This window comes from Paroedura picta, chromosome 9, assembly GCF_049243985.1.
Source record: "Paroedura picta isolate Pp20150507F chromosome 9, Ppicta_v3.0, whole genome shotgun sequence".
Classification (NCBI taxonomy): Eukaryota; Metazoa; Chordata; class Lepidosauria; order Squamata; family Gekkonidae; genus Paroedura; species Paroedura picta.
The window spans coordinates 72,405,618-72,424,681 of NC_135377.1; the positions used below are offsets into that span (position 1 = coordinate 72,405,618).

The 19,064-nt window shown below is 54.7% G+C and overlaps 1 protein-coding gene across 1 annotated transcript; it reads left to right on the top strand.

Annotated features, from left to right (window-relative positions):
- The first annotated feature begins 573 nt into the window (after nucleotides 1-573).
- LOC143844168 (uncharacterized) lies at nucleotides 574-17,955 on the top strand. Its single transcript, XM_077351166.1, has 4 exons — nucleotides 574-618; nucleotides 17,258-17,419; nucleotides 17,529-17,625; nucleotides 17,875-17,955. Exons 1-4 carry the CDS (start codon nucleotides 574-576, stop codon nucleotides 17,880-17,882), a joined length of 312 nt encoding a protein of 103 aa, XP_077207281.1. The 3' UTR covers nucleotides 17,883-17,955.
- Nucleotides 17,956-19,064: the final 1,109 nt, after the last annotated feature.

Here is a 19,064-nt window from a genome sequence, read left to right on the forward strand (position 1 = left end):
GACTGAAAAGTCTCTGTAAGTTTCTCCAGGGGATTTGGGTCTTTAAAGAACCCAGGTTTCCAGGGGTTGTACCCCTTTGACATGACCCACTTGGTCAGCTGGTCTACCCTGTCCTTGCTCTGAAAGGCTTCAGCAAGAACAATCTTTGCAGCCATCCCTTATGGCAGCAGTTACCCAAACACTCAAAGAGATAGGGGAAATCCTACAGGCAACGCACCCAAGAATTAACCCAAAGATTGCTGGCACCGAGCTCCGGTATGCAGCAATAGAAAGACCAGGCCTGTGTCCTCTGTCTCTGCAGAGTGATTACAGCCTGCACCAACCCTGATTCACGGTATATACAGCACATGAACAGGAGGAAACAAAAAGGGGGGGGGGGTTGGCACGGTGTCCTTTCTTGCCCTGCACTTAACGGGAGTGCCCGAAGTCAGGAGGAGCACCTGCAAACCTCGACTGATTCACGGTATCTACAGCTCGTGATCAGAGGAGGAGGAAGAGGAGCCCTAATTCACAGTATATGCAGCACATGAAAGGGCAAACCTCAGCTCTGCCTTAGCGAAGGTCAGATGCATGATGGCGGCGTTCCCTATCGCACGCTACCGTGGTGGGAGACACCCAGTGGGTCTGAAAGACGCAATGTGTAGCTTAAGCCTAGACTAGTGCGTGGTGCCATTGGTTATAGAAGACAGTGTGCTTGTCAATGAGGCAGGGGGCCCTGCCACACTTAACAGGCCGTCCCCTTAAACCTCTGCTTTCTTTTTTTGTCCCGTGCCGCTGTTTTTCGCGGCCTCCCCGGGGACGGGAACGCAGGGGCCGAAAGGGACTCCGAGCCCTTTTCTTTTTTTACTAGACCGTTTTGGTTCAGTAAAGAGAGAAACGATACAGCTTGCATATTACAGGACTACTATTCCAAGATAGGGAAAAAACAACAAAACACACACACATCAGGCTGCCATTTCCCTATGCTTCTCTTCTTCTTGTACATCTCCCTAACGCCGTAGATGACAGACTGATGCTTCTTCCCCCCAGGCTTACATAGCCAGTCTGAAAGTCCAGGATTTCTCTCCACCTCCTTCCTCCCCGCCCCAATCTGATCTCCTATGGGACTCCGCTTTCTTCTGGATTGCAAAGTTCTTGCCTTTTGCTTCCAGAACGCAAGGGTTGCTGGTGTCCCATATTCTAACGCTTTGTCTAATCAGTCAGTAGTAGCTGGTCAGGATTCTGTTTTCCATCTTGTTGCATGAAGGATCCTAGCAGCTGCTTTTGCCATGGATTGAACAAAGTAGCTAGACGTGTGGAGGAGTTTTCTTGTTCTGTTTCCTTACGTCCATATTGTATACTGTGCTAATTGCCCTTCCAATCTCTTTTGCCTCTCCTCATGAATCATATTCCAGCATTCCCAGGCTTTCTAGCAAGTCCTCCAGATGCGAAAAAACCATGCATCTGTCTCCTGCCGTTCCCAGCATTGGCCGATAGGAGTTCTTGCCCTTCCTGCTCTACCTTGGGAAGCAGCAAGCTACCTAAAAAGCATCTTATCCCCGTTTTCTGTTAACATCTGACATTCAGTGTCCCCACAATGACTCCCACTGGGCCAGGCTTCTCTTCTTTCCAAGGCTTCAAGCCCATTGTGGCGCGCAGTCTTTAACTTGTCAACTTCTGGAGTCACCCTGCAATAACGATATGTTTTGAATGGCCCGCTAGCAAATGAGAATAAGCAGGCCTCCTACAGTCACTGGTTATTCCCTTGTAGAGCCTGCTGGAGGTTAAATTAGCCAAGCTACAGTCTTCCCTTCAGCCTTAATAATTTGCCGTTCCTTCCCCTCTCCAAAATTACACTGTCTCATTCTGTTTTTTTTCTTTTGAAGTTTGCGTATCGAAGTCATTGGCCAAAGCGATGGGCTTGGTCTCTTTTGACACTGAAACGATATGTTTAGCAAGCAGTCTCAAGCTTTACTCTTGATCTTTCCTCTGGATCATTCTCAGCAGTTTTTTTTTTAAATCCTCGGTCCTTATGAATGGCTTCCTTAGGGTCCATTCTCTCTGTTTTCACACTGCTTCCTTCCTTGAGGGTCCGGAATCCAGTCCGTACTCTCAACCGGTGCTGCCGCTGGTTTGTAGGACTTCATATGCGAAGCTGCAAGGCAACTCCTAGTCCTCTTCGGCCCCTTATTTCTCCTCCCGACGCGCCGTTCGGATTGCGGTTCCGTCCCTAGTTCAGCCAGGAACCTAACCGCATATCCCTGGTTGGTGCCCATGCCTAGGGGATGGTTTGAGTGGGGCAGGGAGTGGTGTGAATGGAGTGGTGTGTGTGTGTGTGTGTGTGTGTGTGTGAGGAGGGGCTCCCTTAGTTAAGGTATGAAGGGGAGGTAGTGCACAGGTTGAAATAGATGTACTCGGGCTTGCAGCCGCCAGTTAATGCTGGCCAACCGAAGGCAGTGGAGGAGCCTGGAGGATGCCGGTGGAGGGAAGGGCAGGAGTCGTCCCTGCTTACCACGGGTTTTCCTTGTAGGGATACCCCGGGGGAGTTTTGATGAGGTTCTCCTGCAAGCCCTCAAGGGAGTCGTGGCCACTAAAAGAGGTGAGCGATGTTCCCCAACTCCTTCGCTTGCCTCTCTGCCCCTCCTGGTCCCCAGTGGGTGGGTTGGGCAAGGAGGGCTTGTGACCTGTATGCCAGCAACGGGGAAGGCAGTGTCTGGGAGAGCTAAACCTTGGGCTCTCTGTGTGCTCTTTCGGGAAGTGGGAAGGGGAGAGGGCTGAGGTGGAAGGGGCCCTGAGTTCTCAGACTGGCCTTGTAGACTTGTTGTCTGTTTCTTCAGCAGACTGAGGAAGCTTGCAGATCGAGGCCATCCAGAGAGGAGGAGAGCTGATCGGGAGAGGAGGGCCACGTGCGAAGAGACGGGGGAGCATCCAGAAGGCAACTTCTTCCGCGGAGGCGGAAGGGCTTGCTAAGCAGGGGGCACCAGGCGACCCGAAGCCTGGCGTGATGCCACGCCTGAAGCTCCTGATGACGTTGGCTGGCAGAAGCTGGCGGCAGTCGGCCGGGGGGTGGGGGTGGGCATCAGTGGCAGGTAGCTGGGGGGAGGGGGTTGCGTAGGGATGCAGAGTGAGAGTGTGAGTGAGCGAGTGAGTGAGTGCAACCCTGCGTGCCCATCCGTTCCGATGGACAGGGACCGAACGCCCATTTGTTTCGACGGACAGGGCTTGAGTGCCCATCTGCTGCGGCGGACAGGGCTTGAGCGCTCCTCTGTCTGGACGGACAGGGCTTGCGAGCCCATCCGTTCGCAGGGACAGAGTTTGAGTGCCAGTCCACACAGATGAACGGAGCACAGTGCCCGACCCTTCAGATGGCCGGAGCACGGGTGCACGTCCCCTGAAGTGGACGCAGCTGGGGTGCCCGTCCCTTCGCATGGACGGAGCCGGGGGCCTCGTCCCTTCGTGTGGACTGAGGTGGGGTGCCCGTTCCTTCTGGTGGACAGAACGTGTGTGTGTGTGTGTGTGTGTGTGAGTGTGTGTGTGTGGACGGAGAGTGAATGCGAGGGGTAGGCATGGGCACCAAGCGGCTCACCAACTGAAGTTCATGACGATTTTTAGCCTGCCGTCACAAACTTCCATGAACTTTTCAAGAATTGGTGGCGGTTCGTGTTTTGAGCAGAGAGCAGGGCTTTAAAGGCACTCAGGGCCGTCCCCTTAAACCTCTGCTTTCTTTTTTTGTCCTGTGCCGCTGTTTTTCGCGGCCTCCCTGGGGACGGGAACGCAGGGGCCGAAAGGGACTCCGAGCCCTTTTCTTTTTTTACTAGGCCGTTTTGGTTCAGTAAAGAGAGAAATGCTACAGCTTGCATATTACAGGACTACTATTCCAAGATAGGGAAAAAACAACAAAACACACACACATCAGGCTGCCATTTCCCTGTGCTTCTCTTCTTCTTGTACATCTCCCTAACGCCGTAGATGACAAACTGATGCTTCTTCCCCCCAGGCTTACATAGCCAGTCTGAAAGTCGAGGATTTCTCTCCACCTCCTTCCCCCCCCGCCCCAACAAGTGATAAGAGTTACAACAACATATATTTCTCTGTCTACTAGTTAGCATGATTACAGGACCTGGAGCAACAAGGCGCCAAGCAATATAACTGTCATGGAAGAACTCAGGCTAATTTATGGCAGGGATTCTAACAATCCTGACATATCCCCTTTGCCCTTTAATTTTTTTTTCATTTTTGATAGGTGAGCAACGAATACTCGATGCGCCCCACGTTAACTTTAATCCCTGGTGTCTATTCTTTTCTTTTTCTTTCCTCAGACGGGTTCCCACCTTGTTTCGCCACGGTTGATGGTACCCACATCCCGATCCGAGCACCTGAGGGAAGCATAAAGGAGCACGGGAACAGGAAGGACATTTGTCCTGTTCTCCTTCAAGGAACCGTGGACTTCTCCGGACGGTTTATAGATTTTGAGGTGGGGTGGAGTGGGAGGAGGCACGATGCCCTTGTGTTCCGTGAATCCAACCTCAGGGCAACCATGGACCAAGGGGTCTTTGTCCCCGGCAACCCCACCGCCACCATTGAGGGAGTGCGTGTTCCGGCTTTGGTGCTCGGAGATGGAGCCTACCCCACACGACGCTGGCTCATGACTCCCTATAAGCGGCCAAGGACAAATGTGCAGAGCTACTACAACCTCAGGCACTCCCGCGCAAGGAATGTCGTGGAGCGTGCCTTTGGCCCTTTGAAGGCTCGGTTCCATCGCTTGATGTCACGACTCCATGTGCATATAGACAATGTGACACCATTGATCATCGCATGTGTCATCTTGGAACAACATCTGCGAGGACAAGGGACATCACATCCCCTTCCCAGTGGCTGAATCAGACCCTGTAGTCCTTGAGGATGCAGCAGCCATCCCTCAAGCCAGAAAAAAAAGGATCTATTCGGAGGGGTGCAAGGTTCGGGACGCTATGGCCAGTTACCTTTTCAGAAATAGGAGACGGTTTTGATTGTGACCTTTTGCCTATGTGTGCTATGTGAAATAAAGTTTAATGTTCTTTGTTCAACCTTGTCTTCAGCCACTATCTTTGTGTTGTTTGACTAAGTAGCCGATTCTCTGGTCCGAAAGCACTTGAACAGACCTCACTGCCTCACTGTAGTAACACCCCTGTGAGATTGACAAACACAAGACAGAAGCACTCTACAGGCAAGGGTTGGGGAGGCGGCTAGCCAGGAAGTGTTGGCGACCCCTACTCCAGTGGAGGACATAGGCACTGATTTTATTTGATGTTCCAGGGAATAATTCCACTGGTGGACAGCATGGCTACATTTAAAGTTTTGGAGGCTGACTTGACTGTGGTGGCTATGAGAAGCCTCTTCCCCCAAATGCTTCTCTCTACTTTGGGACAGCAGTAAGATGCTGTTATTTCCAGCAGAGATTACCAGCTACTAAGAAGATGGTGGTGCTGGAGAGGGGACTAGTGTGCTTTAAAATTGTGGTTTGGGGTGGGGTGGGGGTGGGGGGTTCCCTGTTTCATCCCTGTTTTAAAAAGTTTGTTTAAAATGTTTGGGGGGTTCCCTGTTTCATTCCCTGTTTGATAATGTTTGTTTTCTATTTATTAAAAATAAAATGTTTGTAATACTGTTGGCAGAAAAGCCTCCAGTGGGACTCCTTACACTCACACCCCTTTCACCCCACACCCACCCATCACAGTTTAAACCCATTCACCAGAAAGGCCTGCCTGCCTTCAGAGGATCAGAGCAGTCGTCCAGCCATCCCATTCAGGCTGCCGGGCTTCTAGACACCTTCCTCCTGCTGAGCTTTGAAGGGCTGGGACGGGTTCAGGCCCTTGTCCGCCCAGCGGGAAGGGCTTGCTGCCCTCGGCTGGCTCAGGCACAATGGAGGATGCTAATCTGGAGGGCCTTTCCCTCTGTGGACCAGCAGTTCAGGGACTGGAGTTCAGCAGCTGGGCCAAGGTGTATGTCTCCACCTTATGAGCCTACCTTCTGAATTGTCGGAGGTCAGACATCAACGCGGCTGCTAATGCTGGTGGTGGGGCAGGGAAGCGTGTGCCGAAGGAGTGGGTGTGCCACAGGCCCAGGGGGTGATGTCCACTGATGTCTGCGGATACTACCTTCCCATCCCCTGGCTCGACATCAAGGGGCTCGCCTTCCGGACACCATTAGGAGGGAGGTTCCCCGTGTCGGTGCCCCATCGATGACCACAGGGATTCGGAGGCAGATGCTCCTTTGGGCTGCCCCAACTGTTCCGCTGCAGGGCCTCCCCCTCGGGACTCCGTACAAGGTCCAAGCGGTTTGAGGTTACGTGCAGGGGAGTGCCGGCTTTCGGATCAGACTTTTCTCATGCCGCTGGTGCTCGTAACGCTGCAAGAGAGTCAAGGGGGAGTCACCTGGGTCTCAGGGGCTGCATCCATGTTCCTAGGCCAGGATATCGCAGCACACAGTGGCCAGGCACATGGCACTGCCATGCAAGATACCCATGGCGCAGGGTCACCTGAGGTTGTGGTAGCTTTTGTGGTGAGACCGACTGGCCAGCGGTGCCCGGCTTCCAGAGCATTAAGGAAAGATCAGTGGAAGTGGGAGTTTGGGGGCACAAGTCCCTGAAATGACTGGAGCTGAGGGGGCCAGTTCTTTAATTGGCTTAGCAACCTCTTGGGGCGCCCTCTGCAGATGGTTTGGTTTGCCAAGTGATGGGGTTCTTTAGTTGGACCCGGGTGTGATCTGTGGTTGCACAAGGTTTTTGGCTGGCCTGATGGAATTGGTCCTGGTTATGGAGCGTTGGCGGGAACGGGGCCTGTTTGGCTTCGTTCCGTGGCGGGTCTGCAAGGGTTGGAGCGTGTTGGCAGGGAGTCCGGTGTGTGATCAGATTCCCTGGGGTTCGGGACCTCACTAAGAGGTGGCATGTAAACCAGCGCGGCTTACCTGGCTCGGAGGCCAGGGGCTCGTTTTGCCAGGCGGCCTGGGGACAGCCGAACGAGGTGGACGTACGTTTGCTCCCCCACTTAGGTCGCTTCCCCTGGGGCGAACTTTGTATTATTATTATTATCATTATCATTATTATTACTATTATTGTTATTATCATCATCATCATCATTTCCTGCCACTCCCTACTGGCTTGTGGCAGGTAATAGTAGTCTTACAATACCCCATTAAAACCCCCACTAATAGACTATAAATATACCCAACACGGCAGAAAATGCCACTCTCCCCTACCCAGTCAACGGCTTTAGGGGATGGAGGCTAATACTGTATACTTCAGACCCCATGGGGGTGGCAATGTTGTCCCTCGCCAGTCCTAGCCTCAAGCAGGGACCTGGCGGAAGAGCTCCGTTTTATAGGCCCTGCGGAACGCCGACGGATCCCGCAGGGCCCGTAGCTCGCCCGGGAGCTCATTCCACCAGGTAGGGGCCAGGACAGAGAAAGTCCTGGCCCTGGTTGAGGCTAGGCGCGCTTCTCTGGGGCCGGGAACGACCAATAGATTTCCCCCCGCAGAGCGTAAGGCGAAAGGCGGTCCCTCAGATATGTGGGTCCCAACCCGCATAAAGCCTTGAAGGTTAGAACCCAAACCTTGAACCGGATCCGGACAGCAATGGGCAACCCATGCAGCTGCCTCTGCACAAGCTGGATGTGGGCCCTCCAAGGTGGGCCAGTGAGGACCCTCGCAGCTGCATTTTGCACTAGCTGAAGTTTCCGGGTCCGCGGCCCTTTCCACCCCCTGTCCCAGGAACGTTAAATGCGATCCTGGGCTTCAGTTGGCAGGGTCCCGCGGGTCCAACGTTGTTTTTTTCAAGAGAGGGCGAAATGCTAGCGAGGCTTGGCCGTGCTTAGCGTCAAAGATACTCAGATATTCTGGCAGCCAGGCAAAGGACCTTGGGTGGCGAGTTGCCATTGTCTGCCTCCCTGTCATGACACCCCAATGTATGTTGTAGGGACTCGCACCCAGATCCTTGGAGGTTTCACATCCAAATACTAGCCAAGGTTGGCCATGCTTCGCTTCTAAGATACTCAGATTGTGTGACAGCCAGGCAAGGGGCCACGTCGTGGCAGGTCCCAGGGAGAGGTGGATGCTGCTGCTGTCAGCTCAGGCCTAAGGCTCCACGGCCACCGCAGCCAAGTCATGATGAATTGTCTTGATCGTGGATCTCCAGAAGGGGCTCCTGGGCCTTTCGCTGTAGGGGCCTACTCCGTCGGGGGATGGAAGGTCTTGAGGGAGGGGGCTTTCTGGGACTGGTTGACCGCCCCTCCCCTCCCTCCCTCCCTCCCACAGCTTTCCAGAAATCAGGGTGCATAAAGTTTGACAGTACTGCTGTGGTTGCCAAGGGACCCACAACAGCCACAGAATCCAGTGGGCTTCCTTAAAAAAGAAAAAAATGTGTTTCTTCGTTCCCCTCCCCTTCAATCATATTTGGTTCTGGAAAGAGAGGACGTTGTCGTAGAAAACTTTAGAAGAAAAAGAAGAAGAAGAAGAAGAGTTGGTTCTTATATGCCAATTTTCCCTACCCGAAGGAGGCTCAAAGCGGCTTACAGTCGCCTTCCCTTTCCTCTCCCCACAACAGACACCCTGTGGGGTGGGTGAGGCTGAGAGAGCTCTGATATTACTGCTCGGTCAGAACAGCTCTATCAGTGCCGTGGCGAGCCCACGGTCACCCAGCTGGTTCCATATGTGGGAGCGCAGAATCGAACCTGGCATGCCAGATTAGAAGTCTGCACTCCTAACCTCTACACCAAACTGGCTCTCTGTAGTGCCCTGTTTTGCCTCATAAGGACTTCCCAACCATCTTAAGGTTCCCCTCCTTCTGGAGAACATCAACAGAGAAATATCTGAAACTGTGGCCAGGTTTTTGCAAGGTGCCATCAAACAGCGTCCGGACTGTTATTCAGGACAATTTTCTTGCATATTTATCAATTCCTGGGAGGGCTTTGTTTATTTACTGTGTCTTTTTCTTACTCTTTTTGCTTTTCTGTCTCTGTATTCCACTTCCAACTGTAACTCAGATTTTATAGGCCAAGAAATGACTTGTATCTGGAACTATGGGTTCTGGTCTTGCTCTGGAGGGTAACTTTTTTTGCGCACAGAATTGGCCATGCCCATTTAACATTTTTTGCGCTGTTCTGAAAACATGGTTCAGCGGCGTTAAAAACATGAGCTTTTCAACAGCAGAAAATGTTTTCATTCATCCACCCTTCTTCCCTGACATCTCTCCCCTTATGCTCCTGCTCATTTTCAAACTTGGGGCCCCGCGCTGCAGGTGGGGTTTAAAGATATGTCCTTGTGAACTACAAATGGGTTCGAGGGGTTTGATTGGCTGGTTTGGCAGAGAGTTCTAATGTGGCTGTGTTTGGTTGCTGTGAGACAGTTTATTAGTGCAACAAGATCAACATGTGCTTATATATGCCCACAGTTATAATGGTCAGTTCTTAGTTTGACGAAGAGTGCTTGCACTCGAAAGCTCACGCCTTGAATACATCTTTGTTGGTCTTAAAGGTGCCCCTGGACTCTGATTTTGTTGTCCCCCCCTGGGAGTGACTCATCCCATGCTGGAGTGGGAGGGAAGGCCAGGAAACAGCCCCCTGGGCCACTGTAACCCGAGGGACGGGCGGGACGGGGCCTCCTTTGTGACATCACCCCCTGCTGGTGCCCTGGGCTGCCGCACCCGGGGGGTCCTTTGTGGGTTGTTGAAGGAGCGTTGGAGTTGGAGTTGAAAGAGATTGGTGGAGAAAAATCGTGTTTTGTTGGTTTATTGGTTTATTTCTTTTTGATTTCACTTTATCCATTTATTTAACTAAATTGTTTTATTTATTTTATTTCACTTATTTATTTATTTTAATTCTTTTATTTTATTAATTCATTTATTTATTCTTTTTGATTCATTTATATTATTCGTTTTTTATTTATTTAATTTTACCTTTATATTTATTTGTATATATCTGTATATATCTGTATATATTTGTATATTTCTTTCTATATATATATATATATATATATATTTGTATATATTTATTTATTTGTATATTTATTTGTATATTGATTTATTGGTACATTTGTATATATTAGTTGTATATATTTTTAAGACCATGGCTGAAAAACATCTAAAAATGTAAGTGGGGCACCTGTATTCTTTTCCTATGCAATTTTTATCTCACGATCTCCCAAGCGATCCTGGTTGGGAAGCGGGACGTGTTGCTCTTAGAATCATAGAATCATAGATTTGGAAGGGGCCATACAGGCCATCTAGTCCAACCCCCTGCTCAACGCAGGATCAGCCCTAAGCATCCTAAAGCATCCAAGAAAAGTGTGTATCCAACCTTTGCTTGAAGACTGCCAGTGAGGGGGAGCTCACCACCTCCTTAGGCAGCCTATTCCACTGCTGAACTACTCTGACTGTGAAAAATCTTTTCCTGATTGTTGTTGTTATGTGCGAAGTCGTGTCCGACCCATCGCGACCCCATGGACAATGGTCCTCCAGGCCTTCCTGTCCTCTACCATTCCCCGGAGTCCATTTAAGTTTGCACCTACTGCTTCAGTGACTCCATCCAGCCACCTCATTCTCTGTGGTCCCCTTCTTCTTTTGCCCTCGATCGCTCCCAGCATTAGGCTCTTCTCAAGGGAGTCCTTCCTTCTCATGAGGTGGCCAAAGTATTTGAGTTTCATCTTCAGGATCTGGCCTTCTAAAGAGCAGTCAGGGCTGATCTCCTCTAGGACTGACCGGTTTGTTCGCCTTGCAGTCCAAGGGACTCGCAAGAGCCTTCTCCAGCACCACAGTTCAAAAGCCTCAATTCTTTGACGCTCGGCCTTCCTTATGGTCCAACTTTCGCAGCCATACATTGCAACTGGGAATACCATAGCCTTGACTAAACGCACTTTTGTTGGCAGGGTGATGTCTCTGCTTTTTAGGATGCTGTCTAGATTTGCCATAGCTTTCCTTCCCAGAAGCAAGCGTCTTTTAATTTCTTTGCTGCAGTCCCCATCTGCAGTGATTTGGAGCCCAGGAAAATAAAATCTGTCACTATCTCCATTTCTTCCCCATCTATTTGCCATGATATCTTTTCCTGATATCTAGCCTATATCCTTGTACTTGAAGTTTAAACCTGCGTGTCCTCTCCTCTGCATCCAACAGAAACAGCATCCTGCCCTCCTCCAAGTGACAACCTTTCAAATACTTAAAGAGGGCTATCATGTCCCCTCTAAACCTCCTTTTCTCCAGGCTGAACATTCCCAAGTCCCTCAACCTATCTTCATAGGGCTTGGTCCCTTGGCCCCAGATCATCTTCGTCGCTCTCCTCTGTACCCTTTCAATTTTATCTACGTCCTTCTTGAAGTGAGGCTCCAGAACGGCACACAGTACTCCAGGTGTGGTCTGACCAGTGCCGTATACAATGGGACTATGACATCTTGTGATTTTGATGTGATGCCCCTGTTGATACAGCCCAAAATAGCATTCGCCTTTTTTACCGCTGCATCACACTGCCTGCTCATGTTTAGTTTACAATCCACAAGTACTCCAACGTCTCGTTCACACACAGTGTTACCTAGAAGCGTATCCCCCATCCAGTAGGCATGCTTTGCATTTTTCTGACCCAGATGCATAACTTTACACTTATCTTTATTAAATTGCATCTTGTTCTCATTTGCCCATTTTTCCATTGTGTTCAGATCTCATTGAACTCTGTCTCTATCTTCCGGAGTATTTGCCAGTCCTCCCGATTTGGTGTCAGCTGCAAACTTGATGAGTAGTCCCTCCACCCCCTCATCTAGATCATTAATAAATATGTTAAAAAGTATCAGGCCGAGCACCGAGCCCTGAGGGACCCCGCTACTCACCTCTCTCCAGTCTGATGAAACACCATTGACAAGAACGCTTTGAGTGCGGTTCTCTAACCAATTCCCTATCCACTTAACTATCTGAAAATCCAGATTGCAGTCCTTCAACTTATCCATCAGAACATATTGGGGAACCTTGTCAAAAGCTTTACTAAAATCCAAGTAAATGACATCAACCGAATTTCCACGATCCAGCAAACCTGTTACTTGGTCAAAAAAGGAAACCAGGTTGGTCTGGCAGGACCTGTTGGAGACAAATCCATGCTGACTTTCTTGGATCACGAAATTGCCTTCCAGATGTTTGCAGATCACTCCCTTTAATATCTGCTCCATTATCTTCCCCACAACAGAGGTCAGACTCACTGGTCTGTAGTTTCCCGGGTCATCCTTCCTCCCTTTTTTGAAGATCGGAATAACGTTTGCTCTCTTCCAGTCCTCCGGGACATCTCCAGTCCTTAAAGAGGGCCCGAAGATGATGGACAAGGGCTGTGCAAGTTCTCTGGAAAGTTCTTTGAGCACTCTTGGGTGCACAGGGGATTTGAACTCATCAATGGGCTTCCCTGGCCAATTTTAGCTCACTCTCAGCTTTCGCCTTTCTGATGATTGATCTACAGTGCCTAGTAACCTGTAGGCACTGGTTAGTATCTGCCTAGTAACCTGTAGGCACCTCATCTTCTCCAAGCGATGAGGCTGTCCGAACGCTCAGCTCCGTGTCAGGGGAGGGAAAGAGTGTGTCAGGCCTTCTCCGGTCCCTCCACCCTCGCAGGCAAGAGGGGCCAAGAGCCCCCCACCGGGTGCCCAGGGGTGATTCTCTCCAGACCTCCGATGCCCTCAGAGTCACGATGCGGAGACGGAGGGACCTGCCCTCATCCCAGAGAGACTCCCTCAAGTGTTCTTTCTTATCAGGGCGGGTGGTTAGGTGGGACTGCAGACACAGGGTGCCGCCAGGCCAGTGACTCCCCTTCTCTTCCCTCCCTTCTAGCCTCCAGCGCTTAAGGGCCCTCTTCAAACGGGCCAAGGTCGCCCCCCGGGCCGGAGGAGAGGTGCAGCCTGCAGGTGAGGAGTGGAACGGAGGGCAGGGAGGGGCAGGGAGGGGGGCGGAAGTGGCAGAGCTGTTGAGGACAGTGACATTCCCAGGGCTCAGGCCCCCTGTGGCTCCCAGCACAAGGAGTGCTTTTGGAACCAGCCCGACAGGGCTTGGAAATCTCGTGGCACCTTCAAGACCGACCCCATTGATTAGGGTACGTTGTCGGTGTGTCATGGCCCCTTTCGCCAGTCGGATCTGTGATGACAGACGACAACGGGGCATTCGTGGAGGGCTCCTGTGGGGAGGAGAAAAGGGTAGCCCTAATGGACCCCATTCTTTCGAAGAAGGGGGGAAAGGGACACGATGTGGAGAAGGTGTGGGGGGGGGAGTCTCCTCCTAGAGTGACAGAATTTGCCGATTCTCCCACTGGAGTCGGAGGGAGGCCCGGAGACGAAACGGCTCCCCTGATGGTTTCTGTGAAGGTTCCCGACAGCAGTGCCCACGGTCGGGGCCCTGAAGAATTGTGCCTGAAGGCCAAATCGGGCTCCCCCCACACAGGAGGGCTCCACAGTCCGGGCTGAGCTGTGTGGCCATCAGAGCCCCTTGGGGGTGCTGGGGGGACACCGAGGGGGGCTGCCACGCACTACAGGCAGAGAAGTCGATGGGGGGAGGCTCTCTCTCCTGCTGTGGATGGAGCCCCACCCTCAAACCGGGGAGCCACTGGACCGGTTGCTGAAGCGATGATCCAGAGGACCCCTGAGGGGCGAGAGGGAAGGAAGCCCCCCCTCCCCAGGGAAGGATTGGACCCAGCCCAGAACGTGTTCCCTCTGCCGACCTCTTGGTGGGGATCAGCCCGCAGGGGCACGCAAGCGGACTCTTCGCCCCTGGGAGCCCGCTGGGAAGGGCTCTGTGGGAAGGCACCATGGAAGGCGCAAGGAAAGCGGGATCTCTCCGCGTATTAACCGGGCCCTTCCTCCCCAGCTGCCGCTGCCTGCAGGAGGCGCCCCAAGAGGGGAGCGGCGGAATGCATCGCCCACTTCCTGGCCGCCAAGGATACGGTAAGCCCCACGAGGCACCAGGAGAAGCGCAGTGTCCCTTCCCTTGCGAGGCTGTTCCCCTTCCGTTCCCCTTCCTCTCGGATTTCGCTGGCTCCAGTAGCAGAGGGATGGCAGTCTCAGGAGCAAGGGGGGCCCGGCACACGGATCCCGCACTGACTTGCAGCCGCCCCCGAGAGGGGTGCTTGCAGAAAAGGGACCGGGGTCCCCATCCTCCCGGGCCCCTGGGTTAGGAAGCCCCACAGCTGTCCCACGAGCACCTCTTGGAGGGACGGGACCCTCTACCCTGCCTCCTTCTGCAAAGGATGCCGTCTCCTCGGGGTCCAGCCATGTGCCCTGAGGGCCAGGGCAGCCATGGAGACTTTCAGGAGGGAGCCTCCTCGGGAGCAGGAGAAGCAGCGGCTCGTGTCCAGCCAGATGGACTGCCCCTGACTGGGGATGCTGCTTCTCTCCTTGGCCCTCCATGGCCAGGCTCACAGCCTGCCTCTCGCCACTTGCAGGGCCCCAGACAGGACCGGGCATTCTTACAGGCGGTCCGGGGGTTCTGCCACGGCCGGGAGCGTTCTCTGCCTTCTTGCAAGCAAAGGATTGCAGAGAAAATACGAGTGAGTGAGACTCAGGACTGGGGGGGGGGAGGAAAGGGAGTGGGGGGCAGGAGCAGACCTGCCCCAGCCCAAGGAGCTCTGATGTTTTCTTTTTGAAACCTTTGTCTCCCCAAGGACATCATGCACAAGTCATTCCTTGCCCTAGAGGCGAGATTGGTTGGATGTATGGAGGCTGTGGCAGAGCTGAGGTATGTTTCTTCCTGAGGGAACCTTGGTGCCAGGCCCTCGGAGGGGAGGGAGGGAGGGAGACCGTCCTGGGGCTGCAGGATGGTCAACAGAGCCAGCCCAAGGGAGAGACGGGAGGCCATGGCTGCTTCCTGCCCGGCCTCAGGGCGATGCGGGCAGAGTGCCTGAGGGCAGCACCTGTTCTCCAGCTGGGAGCAGTGCCTCCCTCCCCGAGGCTCTCCCTGACTCTCAGGCGCTGCACTGCCATCCTCTCCTCCACCCTCACCCTCACGCTGCTCAGGGGGAAGTGGCGAGCCTCAGACGAAGCCCCGGCAGGGCTGGGGGATTGCCCTCCCTTCCAGCACGGAGTCTAATCCCGGCCCTTCTGCCCTGCCAGCAAGTTCCATCCGCCCCTGAGGACAGATCTCCGGCAGTCGATTGTAGCCTGGGCTCTGGGGATGGTCCTCGGAGGCCCCCCGATACAGGCAGACCCCGCAGGCCAGGTACCTTGAGCGACCCCTGATTTCTCAAGAGGGTGGCAGACACACCTGGCGGTCCCGTCTTCTCTGGAGGACGAGGTCCAGCTGTGGGGAGAGCTGTGTCCCTCCTCCGGAAGAGGCGAAAGACGCAGGGTCCCTCTTTGGGTCCCGAATCCAGAGGCCTCCTTCCCTGGAGGATGGAGTGGTGGTCTTCAAGGCTTCCTGGCCAGCCCTGGGGCGAGGGGGGGTCAGCCTTTTCATGCCAGATCGCTCTTCCCATCAGGCCCTGCAGCAGAAGGCAGAGGAGGCCCTGCGCAGGATGCTGCGGGGCCTGATCCGGGAGGATCCCTCCGCAGGCCACCTGGACACCCTGCTGGACGTAGGTAGCTGGAGAAGGTGGGAGGGAGATGGGCCAAGGGGATCCCAAGGGAGCCCAGCGGGGAGAAAGGGTCACCTCTGGCGCAACACAATCCCCCCCACCCTCCTGCCGCATGGGGGGGCCCTCCCACCTGGCTGCTCTAGAACCCCATTCCTGGAATTTGGCTTTCTGTGGCGGCAGCAGAGTGGCTTGCCTCTCTCCTGGGGGAAGGACTCCCAAGGAGCTGCCGTCCGTGAGCCGTGGGAGCACGCCAACTGGAAGGGTCACTGGGCACCCCGGCTCCAGGCTGGGAGACGACGGGCCCCTCAGGGGGCAGGTTGGGGGCAGGCAGCTCTCCCACAGGAACAGAGCCCTTTCCAGAGCCTGGGGTCCACCCTCTCTGGGGATCTTCCTTGGTGGGCAGATCTGCAGGGGGAGGGTGTGCTGAGGACCATGCCCTGGTCCGAGGGTGTGGGCTGAGGGCCTGCTTCCTTCCTTCCTCTTCCTTCCTTCCTTCCACAGCAACTCTTATACTGGCTCCGGGTTAGCTGGCCTGCCCCCAGAGCCCGGGCAGCTGCTCTGTTGAGGGACGTTCTCCTGGATGCCTGCAAAATGCCTGGCTTAAACGTAAGTCCTCCACCCCCAGCAGGATCTGGCCCGTGGAGCCCAGCAAGAGAGGAGGGGCTGTTCCATCTCTGGGAGAGGGAAGATGAGGACTGGCCTTCCCTGCCTCCCTCCCCGAAGTGCCAGAGTGTCCACCCCTGGGACATTGTTCCTTCTCCTCTAAGGTCCCCCCAGGATCAGTGGGGAGGGTCAGGAGGGGGAAGACCCCAGTGGTTCAGGGCTCCGGGGCCGTCTCTGGATGGACAAGCGAGGCCTCTTCTTCTGCTTCCAATCTAGATCTCCAGCCAGCATACATTCGGGCACGTGGTGGCGAAGCTGTCCGTCTCCCTGGCCGACCCGGAAGCGGAGGTCCGGGAGAAGGCCAGGGAGGTCTTTGGACAGCTGATGCAATTGCAGCAGAAGAAGCAGGGTGAGTTAGGGTCCCTTTTCCGGGGTAGGGCACCCCCTCCCTCCCTTCAGAGCAACGGGGTTCCTTCTGTGCAGATCAGCCTTCCCCACCACAGCCTCCAGACATCTGTTCCGATTCAGCTGCCTTTCCTGGTGCTCTTTCCCCATGAGCCCAGCCCTCCTCCGAGGCCAGAGGGGGAGACCAGCGAGGCCCCGGGGGAGGGGGAAGAGACACCCCCAGGCCAGGAGGAAGCACAGCTGTTCTGTGCCGGGCCTGTCCACTAGAGCTCTTCCCGATTTCTGCCTTTCAGGCCGGAGCCAGTTCACCTGGGAGGAGGACCCAGAACGGCCCTGGAGGGAGAGCTACGCCCACCTCATCACGGCAGCTGAGGTACTGAGGCCCGTCTGTGGTGCTGGCCAGGCATTCTTGGAAAGGCCTCCGCTCTTGGGCCAGGGTCAAGGGGGGCTTTGTTTATTCCCCGGGAGGGAGGGAGGGACACAGGAGATCCCCCTTGGGCGATCCTTCTGGCAGTGGTGTGCAGAGAGACTGGGAGTCCTCCTGTCCCTTCGGCATGCCACAGCTCTGGAGCATGCCCTGATTCATTGTGGGAATCCCATTTCCTCGCAGGGCAGTTGGAGAGGGGCGAGGGAGGGAGGGCAGGAGCCAACCCCTCTGGGGAAGAGGCACCAGGGCTTCCGTTTGGAGAGGACTGACAGGGTCTCTTCCTGGTTTCAGGTGTTCGGAGGTCACCTCAGCGCGAGGCAGAGGCTCTCTCTCCAGGAGGACGCTCTGGAGGACGCCCTGAGCCTGGACGGGCGGTGGGTGAGGGAGGGAGGCCTCTTCGTCCTCCTCTCCCTCCTGGGCCAGGCCAGGGCCCTGCTGGAGGAGGAGGAGGAGGTGCGTAGAGGGGGAGATCACACGTAGAGGGGGGAGGCAAACGTCCCACCCTCTGGCCTGGGCTGTGAAGAGGGCAGGAATCACTGGGGGCATTTCTCCATCTCCCCAGATCGAAGACCTCCGGAGCAACCTCTCTGCCCTGCTCTATAATATGTGGCGGGGCAGAGAGGTCCCCCCCGAAATTGCGGCACTCCTGCCAAGTTCAGGTAATGTTCCTCTCCGGGGAATCAGGGGTGGGCAAGGAGCCGTGGCTTTGGGACTGCGTGAGGGGCCAGGGCTCTGGCTGCTCCACACCAAGGCCCCTCATTGGTCTCCGGGCAATGAAGGCTCCTCGGAGGAAATCCCTTGCTGCTTTTCCCCAGCTCAGAAGCAAGTCTGCCATCTCTTGCCTATTTTATGGACCAATGCAAGAGAGCTGACCCTGCGCCTGCCAGCTTTTCTTTTCTCCCCTACAGATGAGTAAAAGGACACTGCAGGAGTGCCCTTCCTCCTCCTCCTCGTCCTCGTCCTCCTCCCACCACCCGTTCCCATGCTGGGACTCGAGAGAGCACGGGTTACATGCCAGGTCAGCGTCATGTGCCCCCCAACAGATCCCCAGGGACTTTTTAGATAATCCCGTACCTCCACATGATATCCAAGATTCAGACCTCCCTCCAAAGGGAACAACCACAAGGGCCTTCAGTCTGGATTCCAAAATGTTTCCGCCAATCTGCCCCCCACGACACCTCTTTGCCTGTTGGGTTGACCAAGATTCCTGGACCTTGGGGACCATTCCAGTTCGTCTCAGCCACTTCAGAGGGCTTCCAGGTAACGAAGACTCGCTCTCCTCCTGACCCTGTTCTTTCGCCTGCCGACCCCATGCTCGCCTTCGTGAAAGAGGCCGATGCACCCAGCTCCACCCCGGGAGCCCTGCTGTCGCAGCAGGTGTGGCCCGCAGATCTGCTACACCCCTGTGCATCCTCCTGTCGATGGTCGCTGTTTCTCGAGATCCCTTTGCCTCGGGGCAGCCAGGGCTCCTTCTGAGGAAGGGCCTTCGGACAACCGGCAGGTTGACCCGCCCCCTTTGGGACCCCAACCTCGAAGCGAGTCAGCGATCTCTGGCACATTTCACTGATCGGTGCCAGTGAGCTGACGCAGGGGCCTCCCTGCTTTTCTTCTCTCCCCTACAGATGAAAGAAGACCCTGCAGGAGTGCCCTTCCTCCCCCCCCTCCTCCTGCCTTCCTCATGCTGGGACTCTGGAGCAAAACCAAGCCTCCCAAACCCATTCCAGCCATTTGTCGTTGGCAGCTCTTGCAGCGGTCCCCAGTGGCTCCCCCTCCTCTTGGGACGGGTCTGGTCCCTCCTCCTGAGAAGCCAGAAGACTCGCCTGTGTTCCTGTCCCAGTGCACATTTGAACGAGGCTGAGATCAGACCAGGGCCAGCTTCCTTGGAAGCCTGCTGAAGGACAAAGCAGCTGAGCGGCCAACGCCACAGCTGGAGCCCCGGGATGGGGTGGCTGTGAAACTCTCAACCCCAAGGTGCTCCCTGGGGAAAGCAACAGAAGTCTCTCTCTCTCCCGTCTGGCGCTGGACCCGAAACACTTGCTCATTCCAGTAGAACTGTACCCTCCTGGGGCACCGCAGTCAGAAACAGTGTTTCTCAGTG